At 35.3% G+C, this 15,662-nt stretch overlaps 1 protein-coding gene across 1 annotated transcript in view; it reads left to right on the top strand.

The window, feature by feature from the left end:
* TSPAN3 (tetraspanin 3) overlaps nucleotides 1-15,662 on the top strand; it is a 28,497-nt gene that overhangs the window by 11,529 nt on the left and 1,306 nt on the right. Inside the window, exons 2-6 of the mRNA XM_016144074.2 lie at nucleotides 5,683-5,874; nucleotides 6,089-6,163; nucleotides 7,620-7,721; nucleotides 8,645-8,797; nucleotides 9,800-9,883. Coding sequence (XP_015999560.1) covers nucleotides 5,683-5,874; nucleotides 6,089-6,163; nucleotides 7,620-7,721; nucleotides 8,645-8,797; nucleotides 9,800-9,883 — 606 coding nt within the window. The remainder of the gene's footprint in view (nucleotides 1-5,682; nucleotides 5,875-6,088; nucleotides 6,164-7,619; nucleotides 7,722-8,644; nucleotides 8,798-9,799; nucleotides 9,884-15,662) is intronic.

The following is a 15,662-nucleotide window of genomic DNA, read 5'->3' as shown; positions in this document are numbered from 1 at the left end:
ATGTACAAAAGATGGATTTCTACTTGTATTTTTCCCCACTCTGCTTCCTTTTTGAAACCTGCTTTCTTACCAAATCAAGAAAGAGTACAGTGGTTTTTGCCCAGTCGTAACTAATTTTTCTCCCTACATTTCAGTCACTTCTACTTTATCAGTTGATTTTTTTTGAGGCAAAAATTACTCCAAAGGAGCAGTTTATACAGGCAAACAATAACTTGTCAGACACTGTACTTTTAGCTGAATGACATCAGATGGTTCCTTGCCAGTTATAGATATGAATCAGATTCAGGACAAACCCTGAACTGAGAGAGAAGAAGAGGGTCCTCTGGCAGCGAGTGTAGAAAGAATTAAATACACGTGCCAAAGTTAAAGTTAGAAGGAAAGTTTATTAGAAAGGGAGTAATACTCCACAGAGTGTATTCTATCGGAGACAGGGTGAGAAGGGACCAAGAGAGGCTTGGAAAGATGCGGTGAGGGGAGGGGAGGGGCCGAGTGTTCAGGGAATTCAGTTTATATATCATTCTTTAGTTCCTGTGAGTTATTGTTTAAAAGACTTTGTTAACCCATTTCCTTTGATATAGACATACATAGTGAGGAAGGGAAAGGGTATGTAACAAAGGTAAGAAGAATATAGAGAGAAAGTCCTGCTGGAAGTTCCCAGCCTTTAATCCATAGGTTCCCCATGGTTTAACCATAGGGAATGACTCTTGGTACCTGTTTCCCTTTCACCGGTGTGGAGAATGGATTCTTAGTAATCCAGCAGAACTCTTCCTTTGTTCTGAAGGTGTCCTCCTGGCCTGGCTGCAGGGCTGATCAGCATATTGTTATCTCTGATTATGGCTTTATTAACACTTCAGTTCTCTTGCTCTTCCCTACATTAAATCCATGACTACTATATACCACTCTATACCAAGAAAAGTGTTTCTATTCCTTGCTTTATCTTTTCTATTCCTTGCTTCCTTGCTTTATCTTCACCCAAATATTCTGTGGAATGTTCCATGTTCACATTATAAATTTTCATATAGATACAATTTCACAACAGAGCTATTTTATCTCCTAGCCTGTACCAAGTCTGTTTCATTTTTAATATTGCTGTATTCCAATGGCAGGTTTCATGGTGATTGACGTGCCCCCTTTCACTTCATATTCCTTCTTCCTTAGAAAATTAAAGAATTTAGTAGTTTCATGGATTTTAGCATTTCGTCAGCAGTCTCTTTCACAGAATTGAGTAGTATAGAAAAAAGCAAAAACAGTTAAAACTATAGGAAAAGCCATCTTATGTAAAAATGCAATTTCTTATTTTAAAAGAAACTTCACATTTCTGTGTATGTAGTGGAAAGGTAAAAGGATAAAATGAAGTATCATACTTCTGAAATTTTATAACAGGATAACTATTTTTAAGAGGAATAGCATGGTATGTAGAAGCACTGGGTGGCTCTCATAGAGTTTTAAAATTAATTTAGAGCATGAATGTATTAAAAGATAAAGAAGAATGGTTTTTTAAAAATTATTCTTTCTATAGTTTTAGCTTTCAGTCTTTCCCTTAAATTTCTCTTCACTTTTTAAAAAGCCTGAATATTTTTATTATACTGCCCTGGCACAAATCCTCCTTACAGGCTCAGATTTTTTTCAGTGGCGACTAAAGCAGTTTCAGCTGCTTCTGAGTTCTACATTCCCTTGCCTCTACTATCGTACCTCACCCCCCTGCAGCTGCTTTGTTGGCAAAGCTCAGATCCTTTGCTAGATCCCAGTCCATTATGACCTTTCAAAAGCAGGGTTTAACCCAGCTCACCTTGTAGCCTTTCTGCTAGCCACACCTCTTATGTGAAAAACACTGCATGACTAGAGTCCCTATGCATACCAGTTAGAACTTACTTATAACCTCTCCTCCATTTGCCATACAACCGTTTTTCATAATGATGGTTGGATGTCATTAAAGCAGTTGCTCATTGCTGTTTTTAGGTCTTCTGTTGTTAGTACACCGACTCCTCTGTATTTTCAAAGAAACTGATGCCATTTTTATAAGTTGTTTATTATACAACTTAAGATATAAAAACATTATATATAGATGTCATTAAAAGAAGAAAATTTTGAAGTTGACTTTAATTTAGGAAACAGCCTCTATTTATGAGTAATTTAATTTATAAATAGTCTCATCAACAATCATTGCAGGTTCTGTTTTGGTGTGTGCAGCTGTTGTCAAAATAGAACTCTGTTATGCTCTCAACTCTGCTGTTTGAATTGGATGTTGACTGCTTTTGAGTCTATTAGAAAAAAAATAGGCAGTTTTACAAATGGCAACTTCTACTAGACTTCCATTGCATTCTTTTACATGTTGGTTTGTTTTTCTGCCTTCTCACAGTCTCGGTTTCAGATGAGTGTTTTAGTCTGGGTGGAGGGTGGCCACACTGGAAGCACTTCACTTGGCCTATTCCCAGGCAACACCAAGTTTGTGTCTCATTGGACTCTGTTTAGATTGAAAATTCATTATTTAATATTTAAAATGCAAGTAGATCTTCAGTGTAATTGTTGAGTACATTAATCTTTCAGTTATCTTGTTTTCATTCAAATTTGTGTAGGTTCAAATTTCATTTACTAGAAGCTCAAAAAGAGATTTCATTTTAATTCAAGCCTTTTATGTAATAAATACTAAACTTTACAGTAAGAAAAGCCAAGAATCCAAATGATGGAGAGATGACTAGTGAAGACAAACTTGACAACTTCAATCGATTCATCTTTAGGATTTCTTTTTCAGTTTGAGGACTGAAAGTGTTTAGTAAAATGTGTGTGTGTGTACATGTGTGTTTATATGTCACACATATGTAGTCAAGAAAAAGTAGTATTAAGTGTTAAGTAGTCTATGTACTTCTGTAATCAATGCACTCAAACTGTTAAGCTATTTTTCCTCTTTTTCCCTCTCCTGTGCCTGCCTTTGTTCCATAATAATACATGCCCCTGAAGTAAGTATGTCAGTGAACTCTGAGGACCTTTGAACAGACATGGTTGCTGTGAGTGCAATATTTATAAAGTAACTTACTCTAGATGTAATGGTCACCAGGAATTCAGTAAGCTGGATTAAGTTGCCAAATCATGTTGGAATAGTGAACTAAAAATTATAAACATCAAAATAAAGAAAAACAAAGCAAATACAAATCAAAGCTTATGATAGAGATGGGAGAGTGATTTCAAGGGAATGGATCAGATGAAGTGTACTCAATAAATTTTGACTGATACCTGCAATGTGCCAAGCATTGTTCTAGGTGCTAGGTGGTGATACAGGTCTGAAAGACAGATGGTCAAAGTCTGTGCCCTGTAGGTATGCAGATACAGGTATAAGTATAGGTATAATTGCAACAGTTGTTAATAAGTGGTCTGTTAGAGCTATGTAAAGGGTGATATATGAGTGGACAAGGGATATCTAATTCAGCCTGAAATGGTCAAGGATGGCTTCTCAAAAGAAGATGTGATGTTTAAATTAAACTACATTTTAATGAGTAACGGGAGTTTCCAGGCAAAGGAAGAGAGGGCATTCTGAAGAGCAGCAGAGGTAAAGAAGTGAGAGAATCTGTGCTACATTTGGATATAATAGTTTTCTGTTCAAAGTGTATGAGGGGGGTAATGGAATGAGGCTGAAAAGCAAGGAGCAACAGCTTAGTTCATCCCGATTTTAAATAAGCTAATGCCTTGATCTGGTTAGTATTTTAACAAAAATAGCTAATTATATAAAGCACATTATCAAAGGGTATGGAAGGTCAGCAAGTAAGGATTAGGGTGAGGCTCTGCAGTGTGGTAAAGCACTACAGTGCGATTAGAGAGGCTAAGATATTCAAGTCATCTTGGAAGTAGTACACTTGAAGGAGTTGGTGATTGATAAGATATAGGGCAAGGAAAGAATATAGAGTAATTTAGGCATTTAACTAGAAGAATTAGATGTCTGGTGCCTTCTGTCATGATAGGAATGTAAGGAAAGCAGTTGGGGTAGGTAGGCAGGAAGGCAGAGAGGGTTAGGGTAGGTTGAGAGTGAGGTGTCTGTGGGACTTTCAACTGAGACTACACATGGCTTAAGTAAGTGATTGCAGTGACTGGTGAAGCCAGGACTAGTAGTGTAGCCCAATGAGAGCCCACAGAGTGATAAACAAAGAGGGGCTGTGATAGAAACATGCAGATCACTGGTAAAGAAGAGTCCATGAAAAGAATTAGTTGAGCAGTGAGACAAATAGAAAACCAGTAGTAGGGCCCCTTGGAAACTAGAGGAGGAGAGTTTAAAAATAATGTATTTTAAAAAAATTGCCTCCATCATTCTAGTTATTTTCTCTTTAAAAGTCCATGTTATTAAAAAATTAAGTTACTTTCTTAACTTTACATAAATTTTGTCTTTTTCTTCCAGATCTGACAATGATTCTAATAGCCTAGTGTAAGAAAATTTATTGATGATGCCCAACCTTACTGGGTCCCATAGACTTAAGAAATAAACGGGAGTTTTCATGTTGCGAAGAGTTAATGATATTTCCACTGTCATGTGGAGGTTGTTTTTTAGTTTGAAGATTTATGATTTATGTGTTCAATTTTAAAGGATGGTGAAATAAGTCTTTTCCAGTGAAAGTCTCACAGTCTTCTACAAATGATCTTTCATTAAACCAAGTGTTTTAACACTTAGCTGTACATTTTATTTGTTTATTCACATAAAAGCAGGTGGCACTGGGCTGTCAGCATTGAGCTGGTACAGAATGATAGCAAGTTGATGACACTTAAGGAGGGTGTAAAACTCTGCAGCTAGAGAATGGTGTCTGGCGTAGCAGCTGACATAAGGCATATCTATTCCATAACTTTTGGCATTCATTTTCTCTTTAGGTGCTCTATAACTTTGTTAGTCAAAGTGTAGTCCAAGAATCAGTAACATCAGCATCACCTGGGACTTTGTTGGAAATGCAGAATCTCAGGTCCCAACTCCAGATCTGCTGAATCTGGTCTTTGGTTTAGTTTAGTGAGAGCCTTAGGTGATTCCTATTTGCATTAGTTTGAGAAGCACCATTCTAAGGACTAAATAGACCTAAGAGTTTGCAGAGTCGTTTATAACTGAGCCCTCTGGCTTTACCATTTCACAGTCTCAGGACAGCAAGATTTTTGGAAATGGGTATCATGGTTACAAATTGTTATATTTTCTTTCCCCAGGGGGGTGGGTAGAAGTTCAAAATGCAGGTTATAAAAATGTGAAACTCCAGGTTATAAAATCTTGAGTCGGATTACCTGGGTTCATATCCTGGCTCTGCCACTTGTACCTAATTCCTTCTTTGAGGGCAACTATGATGAGCAAAGGTATACCCCTATCACCTCATCGATTTGTATGGGACTGTAATTGAGCTGCAGATAAGCCTTTTGGGATGTGTGCATGAGGTTCATTTTTGTGTCATCAGTATTAACTGGATTCATGGTTTCTTGTTCCTATCTAAACCAACAATTATTGAAAAGTAGAGTTTGGAAAACTTTTCAACTTCAGTAAAGAAATGTTCCTATTAATAAACAATAGGAGACTTTTCAGCTTCACTGAACAAAAGTGTACAAACAGATTTAAAAGGGATGGTGAATAATCTCACTGAAATATATATAATCTACTAAGAAATAGTAGGAACATTTTTACCAGCAAGGTTTAGAGACTTACCAGTGCTCTGACCTTATTTTCTACAGGGAGCAGCTGGCATTTTATGCTATGTGGGAGCCTACGTCTTCATCACTTATGATGACTATGACCACTTCTTTGAAGATGTGTACACTCTCATCCCTGCTGTGGTGATCATAGCTGTAGGAGCCCTACTTTTCATTATTGGGCTAATTGGCTGCTGTGCCACAATCCGGGAAAGCCACTGTGGACTGGCCACGGTAAGTTAGCACTTAATTGACCACATGCATTGTCATAATATGTGGGAATATTTCGTTTGTGTTACTGGCTTTGAATTGAGCATGAAACTCAGACTCTTTGGCTCTTATAATTAGAGCAGAATTAGCACTTATCTTAAACTTATAGCAATTATCTCAAGATTTCTCAAGAGAGTATTTTCATTTGTATTTAATTTTTGACAATGTTTCCTTACAGTTTGTCATCATCCTACTCTTGGTTTTTGTCACAGAAGTTGTTGTAGTGGTTTTGGGATATGTTTACAGAGCAAAGGTATGTTGTCTACTATGTATAATTTGTATGTTTTTAAAGGTGGTTTGTTTCAAGTGAAGCGGAACAAATTATTTTATCAAAGTAAACTTTTGCTTTACTTCAGTTTAGCCATGTCTTTAAACATCTAAAGTTAATTAGAGATTATAAATCAAAACTGCTGGTCTCTTTTTATAAAGCAGTGTTAATTCTACTACTATTCTAGGTTGCAGGTATTTAGTATTCCTTAAATTACCTCAGAATGAACTACAGATGAATAATTGATCAGCTGAGAAGTTCGTTCAAATTTCCTGAGCCCATTGATTCCCTATATGAGAGGGGAAATAGAAGTTTTCTGATTTCTGTTTTAGAAGAACTAAATTGAGCATTTTATTTTCCATTGCCTCTTTAAAAAAAATGCCTTGTCCTGGACATATAAAAAGACGATTGTGAGTTGGGATCCTACCTTCTACTTCATCTTGAGGAGTGAGGTGTCCTGCCAGCTCAGACACATGAGGGCAGCTGTTGCCACCACTCCCTTCTTAACCCCTCTTTCCTCTTTCCTGGTCGTTTCCTCTTTTCTTTCCTTTTTCTATTTTGCCTGCTTTTGCTTTCCGCCTAGAGTACCATTTAAGGCTAACTGGTCTGCTTTAGTAACTTTAGAGTGATGATAAAGGCATAATAGAGTCATTCTCACTATTAGTTATGGTTTTATGTCAAAGGCACGATATGCCAATTTAACATTCAAATCATTGATACATAGGTACAAGGCAACTATGTAAAAAAAAAAAAAGAATGCAATTGATTATGCCCCTGCCTATGATCTGCTTATTAATTTTATGGTCTCACACTACTGATATAATTACCAAATAAGTCTTATCATCTTAGAAGAGTAAGGAGAATTGAGTACAAACACTTTCATGCCCTTTAGTAATTAGCAACAATAAGTTGTAAAGAGTTTATTTCGTATTGAAGTGCAGCTTTTTTGTAAAGTGTTACCTCTAAGGACTGATTTTTTTTAACTGCTGATTACTTTTGCATTTTTAGCCAAGTCTAATAATTTGTTCCAAAAGTATCCTGTGGGTTTTTTTTTTAGTCATTTTATTGTTACCTCCTTTAGGAAAGAAAAGTTAGTAGGTCTTCTGAGAATGCACTGCAAACTTATTTAAAAAGGAAGGCAGTCCATTTATAATTTAGGACATCTATCTCAAGGCTCAACTGCTTTCTCCCGCTTGAGTGGATTGTTAGCTTGCCATCTTGTACATAGTCTTTTCTTTGAATGCTTTTAATCTATGTGATAGAAAATGTCTTAACTTTTACCCGAATCTATAGAGGCAGAATGAGAGAAAACTTTTTTTTCTTGTAACAGAGATATCTGGCAACTTTACAAAGCATGCCATTTAGGATTTTTAGCTAGAGCCTTGACTAATACTACTTTTACTAGTATTTTAGAGTGACTAAATTTTTTCTTTTGATTCAGGTGGAAAATGAAGTTGACCGCAGCATTCAGAAAGTATATAAGACCTACAATGGAACCAACCCTGATGCTGCTAGCCGGGCTATTGACTATGTACAGAGACAGGTGAGCTCTGTTGAGGTGAATTTGTTTTTGAGTAAGTCAACATGAAACTTACTCTGCTATTACTATGTAAATTAGCCATGTACCTTCACAACCATGGTTAACTTCAAGATATTCCCAGTACCTTAATCTTCACCCTTGAAAAGTTTTTTCCACCATCACCTAGTCAAAGTCAGATAAGAACCATCTGATTTTTTCCCCCCAAAATTAATTAGCCAGAGAGGTAATCATGGAAGAGAGGTATGTATTACAGTGTAGGTGGAAGTCCAAATGGACTTAAGAGGAGGTAGGAGGTCTTCATATATCTTTAAAAAATAAAACCAGAAAAAGCAATGGACAAAACTAAAAAAACAAAAACAGAAAAACACCAACAAAAAGACAATTTGAAACATACATGGAGATAGAATAGTATAATAGATCTTTATGCCTATAAATCCCCCTCAAAAATTGTCAGCTTTTGCCAATCTTGTTTCTTTTATTACCCCCACATATCTTTTGCTAGATTATCCTAAAGCAAATCCCAGACATTTTAGACAAAATATTTTAAACACTCTGTCATTGTGTGTAATATATAACTCAGACTTGATATTTTACATGTTAAGATAGAAAATTTTTCTTAGCTATACACTGCCTCTTATGGGTAATGTGCTTTTCATATGAAGATTCTAGAGCCACTGGCCATGTGTTGCTCTTTAAATTAAAATTAAAAATTCAGTTCCTTGCTCACAGCTGCATTTAAGTGCTCAATAGCCTTATATGGCTACCACAGTGGACATGTAGACATAGAACATTTCTATTCCAGAAAATTCTGTTGGACATCACTGTTCTAGAGTAGCTTAAAGCTTTGCAGCATACAGAACTCTAAAGTTCAACACAGTATGAGTGTTTTGTCAGAAGTAATATATTTCTGTTCTCTTCTCTACTAGCTGCACTGTTGTGGGATTCACAACTACTCAGACTGGGAAAATACAGACTGGTTCAAAGAAACCAAAAACCAAAGCGTGCCTCTTAGCTGTTGCAGAGAGGCCACCAGCAGCTGTAATGGCAGTCTGGCCTACCCCTCCAACCTCTACGCTGAGGTGAGTTCAATTGCTTGGCAAAATTTGAATCTAACGTGGTAACCTGTTTTACTCTGTGACTGACTCATCTTTACCTGGAACTTCTTTTCTACACTCTTTTGCTTGTGTTTTTTTTTTTTTTTTTAAACCATCTTAATCGTTTCTAAGCATGCAGCTCAGTAGCATTGAGTATATTTGCATCGTTGTGCAACCATCACCTTCATCCATCTCCAGAACTCAATCTCTCTTGCATATTGAAACTCTGTACCCATTAAGTAACAACTCCCCATTCCCCCTCACTCAGCCCCTGGCAACCATCATTCTATTTTCTGTCTCTATGAATTTGACAGTTCTAGGTACCTCATGTAAGTGGAATTCTACAATACTTGTCCTGTTGTGTCTGGCTTTATTTACTCAGCATAATGTCTTCAAAGTTCATTCATGTTTTAGCATGAATCAGATTTTTCTTATTTTTTAAGGCTGAATAATGTTCCATTGTATGTATACTCTGTATTTTGCTTATTTATTCATCTGAGGATGGATACTTGTGATGCTTTGCCCTTTGGCTATTGTGTATAATACTGCTATATACATGAGTATACATATATCTCTTTGAGTCCCCGCTTTCAATTCCTTCTTTTTTTTAAGGATTTAAATTTTATTATATATAGGCTATAGTTGTGTCTTTTAATTAAAAAATAAAAAATTTTTTCAATTACAGTTAACATTCAATATTAGTTTAAGGTGTACAGCATAGTGGTTAGATATTATGTAACTTACGGAGTGATCTCCGCCAGTGTCTAGTACCCACTTAACACCATGCATTATTAAGAAACTCTGTACCCATATTCCCTGTGCTTTCCCTGTGTTTTGTTTGTCTTTAATGCTATTTTATTTTACTGTAAATTATTACTGTAAATTATTTTTAAATGTATTGCCTTTTCCCTCTTAGTTTCTGTCATTTCCATTTCTGTAGCTTTCACTTTTAATGAGACATCTAATGAAGATAACTGTGTGTTTCAGGGGTGCGAGGCTCTAGTTGTGAAGAAGCTACAAGAAATCATGATGCATATTATCTGGGCAGCACTGGCATTTGCGGCTATTCAGGTAAGCACAGCTAGCCAAACAGTTGTTAAAGAGTGTACCGATGCTCTAATGTCAACCCTGAATGGTTATAATCACTAAGTGCAGTTAATTTTTGTGTACATAGATTACTTGGAAACGATTGAGGTACCAGGCACCAGTTTCTAACATCTTCCATTTCCTGTCTAGACCTAGACCCAGAATGTTCAGAAAACCAGCTGTCTAGATGTGGGTACCATGTGTGAGGGGACTTTGCCTTTTTTTTTTAACTTGGTTAGTGAGTGACCTCAAAATTTGACCTGGTGTCATGGTATATTCTTGGAAGATATTTTAATAGAATTTTATAGAATTTGAAAAAGTAGAATTGCTTTATTTCAGTTTGGAAATAGAAAGCTTTACTTACGCCTTTTTAAATATTTCTTACAGCTGAAACTTACTGGATTTCGTTAACCAGTGACACCCTAAAAAATAAATTAATTGAAAAAAACCCCAGCCTTTTCCCAGGAAAAATAAATAAGTGGATAAATATTATTTCAGTTCTTGCTTTTTTGTCTTCATGGGTTTTATATGTTTAGATACATAAATCAAGAATTGGTACTACAACACTGACTTCTTACAGGAGCATTTTTGTTGCTTTACAGGAAGGAGCTCTAAATAAAAACTGAGATTCTAGCCTCTTTTGTGTTTGAGGACTTAAGTTTTTTTAGACTGCTAGCCATCAAGGAGTCTGTGACATCACTTGACACATCTGGAAAGTGTACTATGCCATTGTTGCTAGCTGAGGGGACTTGTTTTCCTATATCCTGCCAGTGAAAACTTAATTTCTCCCTAATTTTATCTACACCCAGCCCTCCCTTCCACCAGGAACAAAACAACACACATACACATATCCTATCCCTTACCCCCACCTGAAAACAAAAAAGAGAGACAACTATTTTTCTGCCTCGTATAACTAATATTCCTAGTTTCTCTGGTATATTGCTTCTCTCTGTATATTGAACAGAAGCTAGTATATTTAATGGACATTGCCTTTTAAAATGGCAAAAGAGTGACTGTTTACTTGGCTGGTATTCAAACAGCCCTGAAACAATTCATTAAAAATTCTAGCTCTTTATTTGCTGTGGTCTTTGTCCCTCTAAGCATTTACTTTGTGGCTCAGCATAGCAGTAATCTATTGAATAGCAGGGATGTATTTCATATTTTGATTGTGCAGACACATTCATTTTGTTAAAAATAATGAAACATGAAAGATTTTCTCAAGTGAAATCTTGATCTGTGCATTCTAAATGATTTTCTGTATGGTAATAAAGCAGCACATATTAGCATGTAGCAGAGAAAGCTTTGGAACTGTATGGTGGTTTTGATCATGAAATATGTAACATGTATGTAGAAGACTGATGAAAGTTGTCCCTTTAGCTGTGTTCCATCATCTAGTTAATCTTATTAACCAGCCAGGTATTTCTCCATTAACTTTTTTAGTGGGGGCTAATGTTCCAACAACTCTCTTAAGCATGCATTCTCATATGCATTTTATATTTAAATCATCCTGACTTTTAAGTCATAGTTGATAAAGATTTGATGTTTTCAGTTCAGCAAAACTGAGTCAGGGATTCAGAGCTTTCACAGACTCAAACCTCTAGAGGCTTTGAAAATGTAAAAACTGGTTTTAAGGAAAACCCATCCATTTAAAATAATAAAAGTTCCCTTTATGTTTTCTCTTTTTAAAAAAGAGTATCTATAAACGTTCTAAACTTTTGATATTCAAAATCTAATGTGCCCATTTACCCTGGGTATGGAAAGCCTAAGCAAAGGTAGAAACAGTTCAAAGATCAGTGAGCTCTTGTGCTTGTGCATCCTGATAGAGGAAGTTAGATCTAGAAGGACATGGAGATTCTCCAGTTCCTGTTCCTTTTGCTTTAAAGGCCATGAAAATAAGGGAGAACAAGGATAATACGACTTATGACCATCACTAAAACTTGAACCATGGCTCCATTGTACTTTGCCTCTGATTACAAATTGAAGAATTAAGATTCTCAAAAGATTAAATTTCTAAATTCTATTATAAAACCTGACAGTTAATTGGCAGTTCAGCTGGCTAATAAAATATACAGTAAGATAACATTGAAATATCATTAGCACTTCCCTTCAGGTTCTAAATGGGGAAGCTCTAAGAGTTATATAAATATAGTTTAAATAATGTTAAAGATTGAAAAATGATTTTTGGTAGTGTTTGACTTTGAGTATCAAAGCTGTCCTAAGCATTGTCTCCTTTGATTTTGAGTGTGAATTGCGATATTAACTGGTAAGCATTTCATTGACGTTCTAAGGCACAGAGGTGAATTTTAAGAAGGAATTTTCTCATAAGCTTCAGTTACCAGTTAAAGGCTCTAGTTTGGGTGTTGACCATGTGTGGGCCAAATCTAGCTCACCACCTCTTTTCGTGTGAACTACACTCATTTATGTATTGTCTATTACTGCTTTTGTGTTACAGTGGCAAAGTTGAGTAGTTGTAACAGAGACTTATATCGTCTCTTGGTTCACAAAGCCTAAAATATTTACTATGTTGCCCTTTAAGAAACATTTGCTGACCTTTGCTGTAGTCTAGTTAAATGATCTAGGTTTGGGCAGGACCAAAATGATCAAGAAAGAAAAACCTATTAAATACTAGTTAATTATTATAACAGGGTTTTTGAATATAAGAGAATGAGATTTTAAAAATTTAGCTATACTCCTTGTTAGCTTATTAATCAGCAAGATATTTCACTTCTTTGAGAGTAGCCAGCCTCTAAATTAACAAATAATTATGAATTTCATGTTTGAAAGGTCTGGTCATAATAGAGAGAAATCTCGGTTTTGATTTGGTAAGCTCTTAAGTATCTGCTGTGGGTTAGGCTCTCTGCACAGGCGATATGGGAAAAATGGGAATTGTCAGTCTTTGGAGCCTCACGAAGTTCGCTTATTCTCAAGGTGAATTGGGAGAGAGCAAACTTGCAGGGAAGTGTTTCTCAAGGCCATGTTGCTTTTTTTCTGTTCTACATGCTAAGTGTGAAGGAGATTGAGATTGCTATTTCATTTCCCTCTTGCTGCTTCTTGACTACTAATTATTAAAATGAGTTAAAATACATAAGTAAATAACATTTAACATTGGGTCTACAGATAGAATTGACTGGCTTGATTCTTTTTAAAAAATATTCCAAATCTTCCTTAAAAACTTAAACCAAAGCTTAGAAGCTAATTTTTAAGTGGCTAGGGGTTTTGTTTAGTTTCTTTTACTTTGGGGGAAATTAATCCTAATTGTTAACTTTTTGGAGTTTTTAAAATTAAAGTACCCATTTGATAAAATTTTTTTCAAGTAATACAAATTTAGTAAAAGGTAAGCCTCCCTCTCAGCCTTGACCCCAGTTCCCAAATTCCTCTTACAAAGGCAACTACTGTTACCAGTTTCCTGTATGCCCTTCCAGAAGCACATAAATATTTCTTATGCAGATAGAAGATTATAGGATGCATTTTGTACCCTGCCTGTTTTAAAATTTGAGATAATTATATATTCACATGAAGTTTTAAGAAATAATACAGATGGAGCCTTGCCCAGTTTCCTTTAGTGGTAACATTTTGCACAAGTACAGTATATCACAATCAGTATATTGGTATTGATACAGTCCATCAGTATTATTCATATCTCATGTGTCTACGTCTGTGTATTCAGTTCTGTATAATTTTATGACGTGCATAGGTTCCTGTATCCACCACCACCAATCAAGATACTGAACAGTTTCAACACCATTAGGATCCTACTTGGGACCTTTTGTAACTGCACCCACCTCCCTCCTGTTCCTCTGCCTCCCCTACCCTGGCAACCACTAATCTGTCCTCCCTTTCTAAAATTTCGTCATTTCAAAATATTATATAAATGGAATCAGATGGTATGTAACTTTTGGAACTCGCTTTTTAAAAACAAATTACACTTGCATAGTATTCCATTTAGGAGCATACTTTATAATTTATCAATTCTATATAAATGGGTGCTTATGTAAGTCTTGCTATTATAGAAGTGCAAATAGTAAATATTCTACGCATGAGCAACGTATATAGCAAAAGTTGTAGCCATGAAATTAAGGAGCCAGAGTATGAGTGACTTTTTGATAGGTACTTCCAAATTTTTCTCAGAAAAGAGTGTTACCAGTGTACAGTTCAAATGTTACCAGCGTACAGTGTACAGTAACAATACCCCATAATGCACTTGTGTATCATAGAACATTTTAATCCCTGATGGTTTTTGTAATCACCACTTGTATTTAGTAATCATATTCTGTAGTTACTGGGTGTTATATTTGGGCTAAGTGTAAATTAATTCTCATGACTTGAATATTGCAGGGGAAAATGTCATTGCAAGAAATAACACTAGAGCTAACATATTTATATAATATTTTCAAGTCTGTTATTGGAAAATTTCATTAACCATTGAAATTTCAGTATAGCCAAAACTTTGGAAATGGGCCTGTAATACTTAGTAATGAGGTTTGAACTATAATAAGTTATTATATAGAGTTTAATGTTCTTAAACAGATTCATTCCCAAGCATGAGCAGGGTTTTATTAAGCTTATGTAATTGTTTTTAAATCAATACAAGGTGACTTAATGGAAATAAAAGTCAGAAAAGAAATGATATTTATTTCAGATCCCATTTTGAGAGTGCTGACTCCTTCAGTAGACATTAACCAACTTGAACAAATGTGAGGGAAATATGATGGGATAAGAGATTTTTTTTCTCCCAGCAAATCAGTAAATTGAGCTTAGTGGGGTTTTTTGTTCGTTTGTTTTGTTTTGTTTTGTTTTTTCCTCCTCAATTTAATATTGCTTGGGAACATAATTGTGTTTGACCTTATAACAGTTCCAAGAATGTTTTGTTGTACAGTGAATAGAAGTATATTGCTTCAGGAATTAGATACTAAACATGTTTAGAATTGGCTTAAGATAGTAAACTTTTAACAATATCCATTTTTAAAATATCTTTAAGATACTTTACACTAGTAAGCACTCAGCAAATACTGATGTAATAAGACCAATGGATTCAAGCAACAAGTAGATATTCTGAATGTATAGACTATAGGCTAATTGAGGCCCAAAAATAGTATGTGTGACTTTCAGATTGAGGACATCCTTGTTCTCTGTATGTGTGTCGTTAGTAATCATCTACTTCAAACTTTGTGAGAGTCTATTTATGGATTGGGTACATTATATTGAAATTAAATTGATCCCATATGTACAGATGACCCTGCGTTTTAAAATCAAATAACAGACCTTTCACTCTCAGTAAAAAGTTAGAACAGCAAATTAACTTATTCTTATTTAGCTCTTTTGTTACTGTTCATATTTTATAAGGAGCGAGGTCAAAAATTCTAGAATCATTTTCTCTTTAATCCACCTTAATCCTCTTATTTATCCAAAATAATGTGGCATGATTTTATTATTATTTCATTTTGCTACTACAGAAATATTAGAGCTTATTAAAATAAAATGATGGAGAAGCGACTTTTACAAAGTAATATATACATATAATACCATAGAGCCAAACATGGGTTTCAAAAGTAGTAAATAATTGTAAAAGAAAAGAAAACCTTCAACTACTTCTTTTGCCATCAGGATTGATTTTCCACCACAGGGCTTTTGGGCTATTCATGTACTGAATTTTGTGCGTTGTTAGAAAGCCTCTCTTTCCCAATCCATATACCTGAAAAGACCACCATTGAATTTCCTCAGTGAGACAGTCTAGATCATTCCACTCCCTAGACCTTTGCTGTCT

This window comes from Rousettus aegyptiacus, unplaced genomic scaffold (genome assembly GCF_014176215.1).
Source record: "Rousettus aegyptiacus isolate mRouAeg1 unplaced genomic scaffold, mRouAeg1.p scaffold_m13_p_3, whole genome shotgun sequence".
NCBI lineage: Eukaryota > Metazoa > Chordata > Mammalia > Chiroptera > Pteropodidae > Rousettus > Rousettus aegyptiacus.
This window is presented reverse-complemented; position numbering and strand designations above follow the sequence as displayed.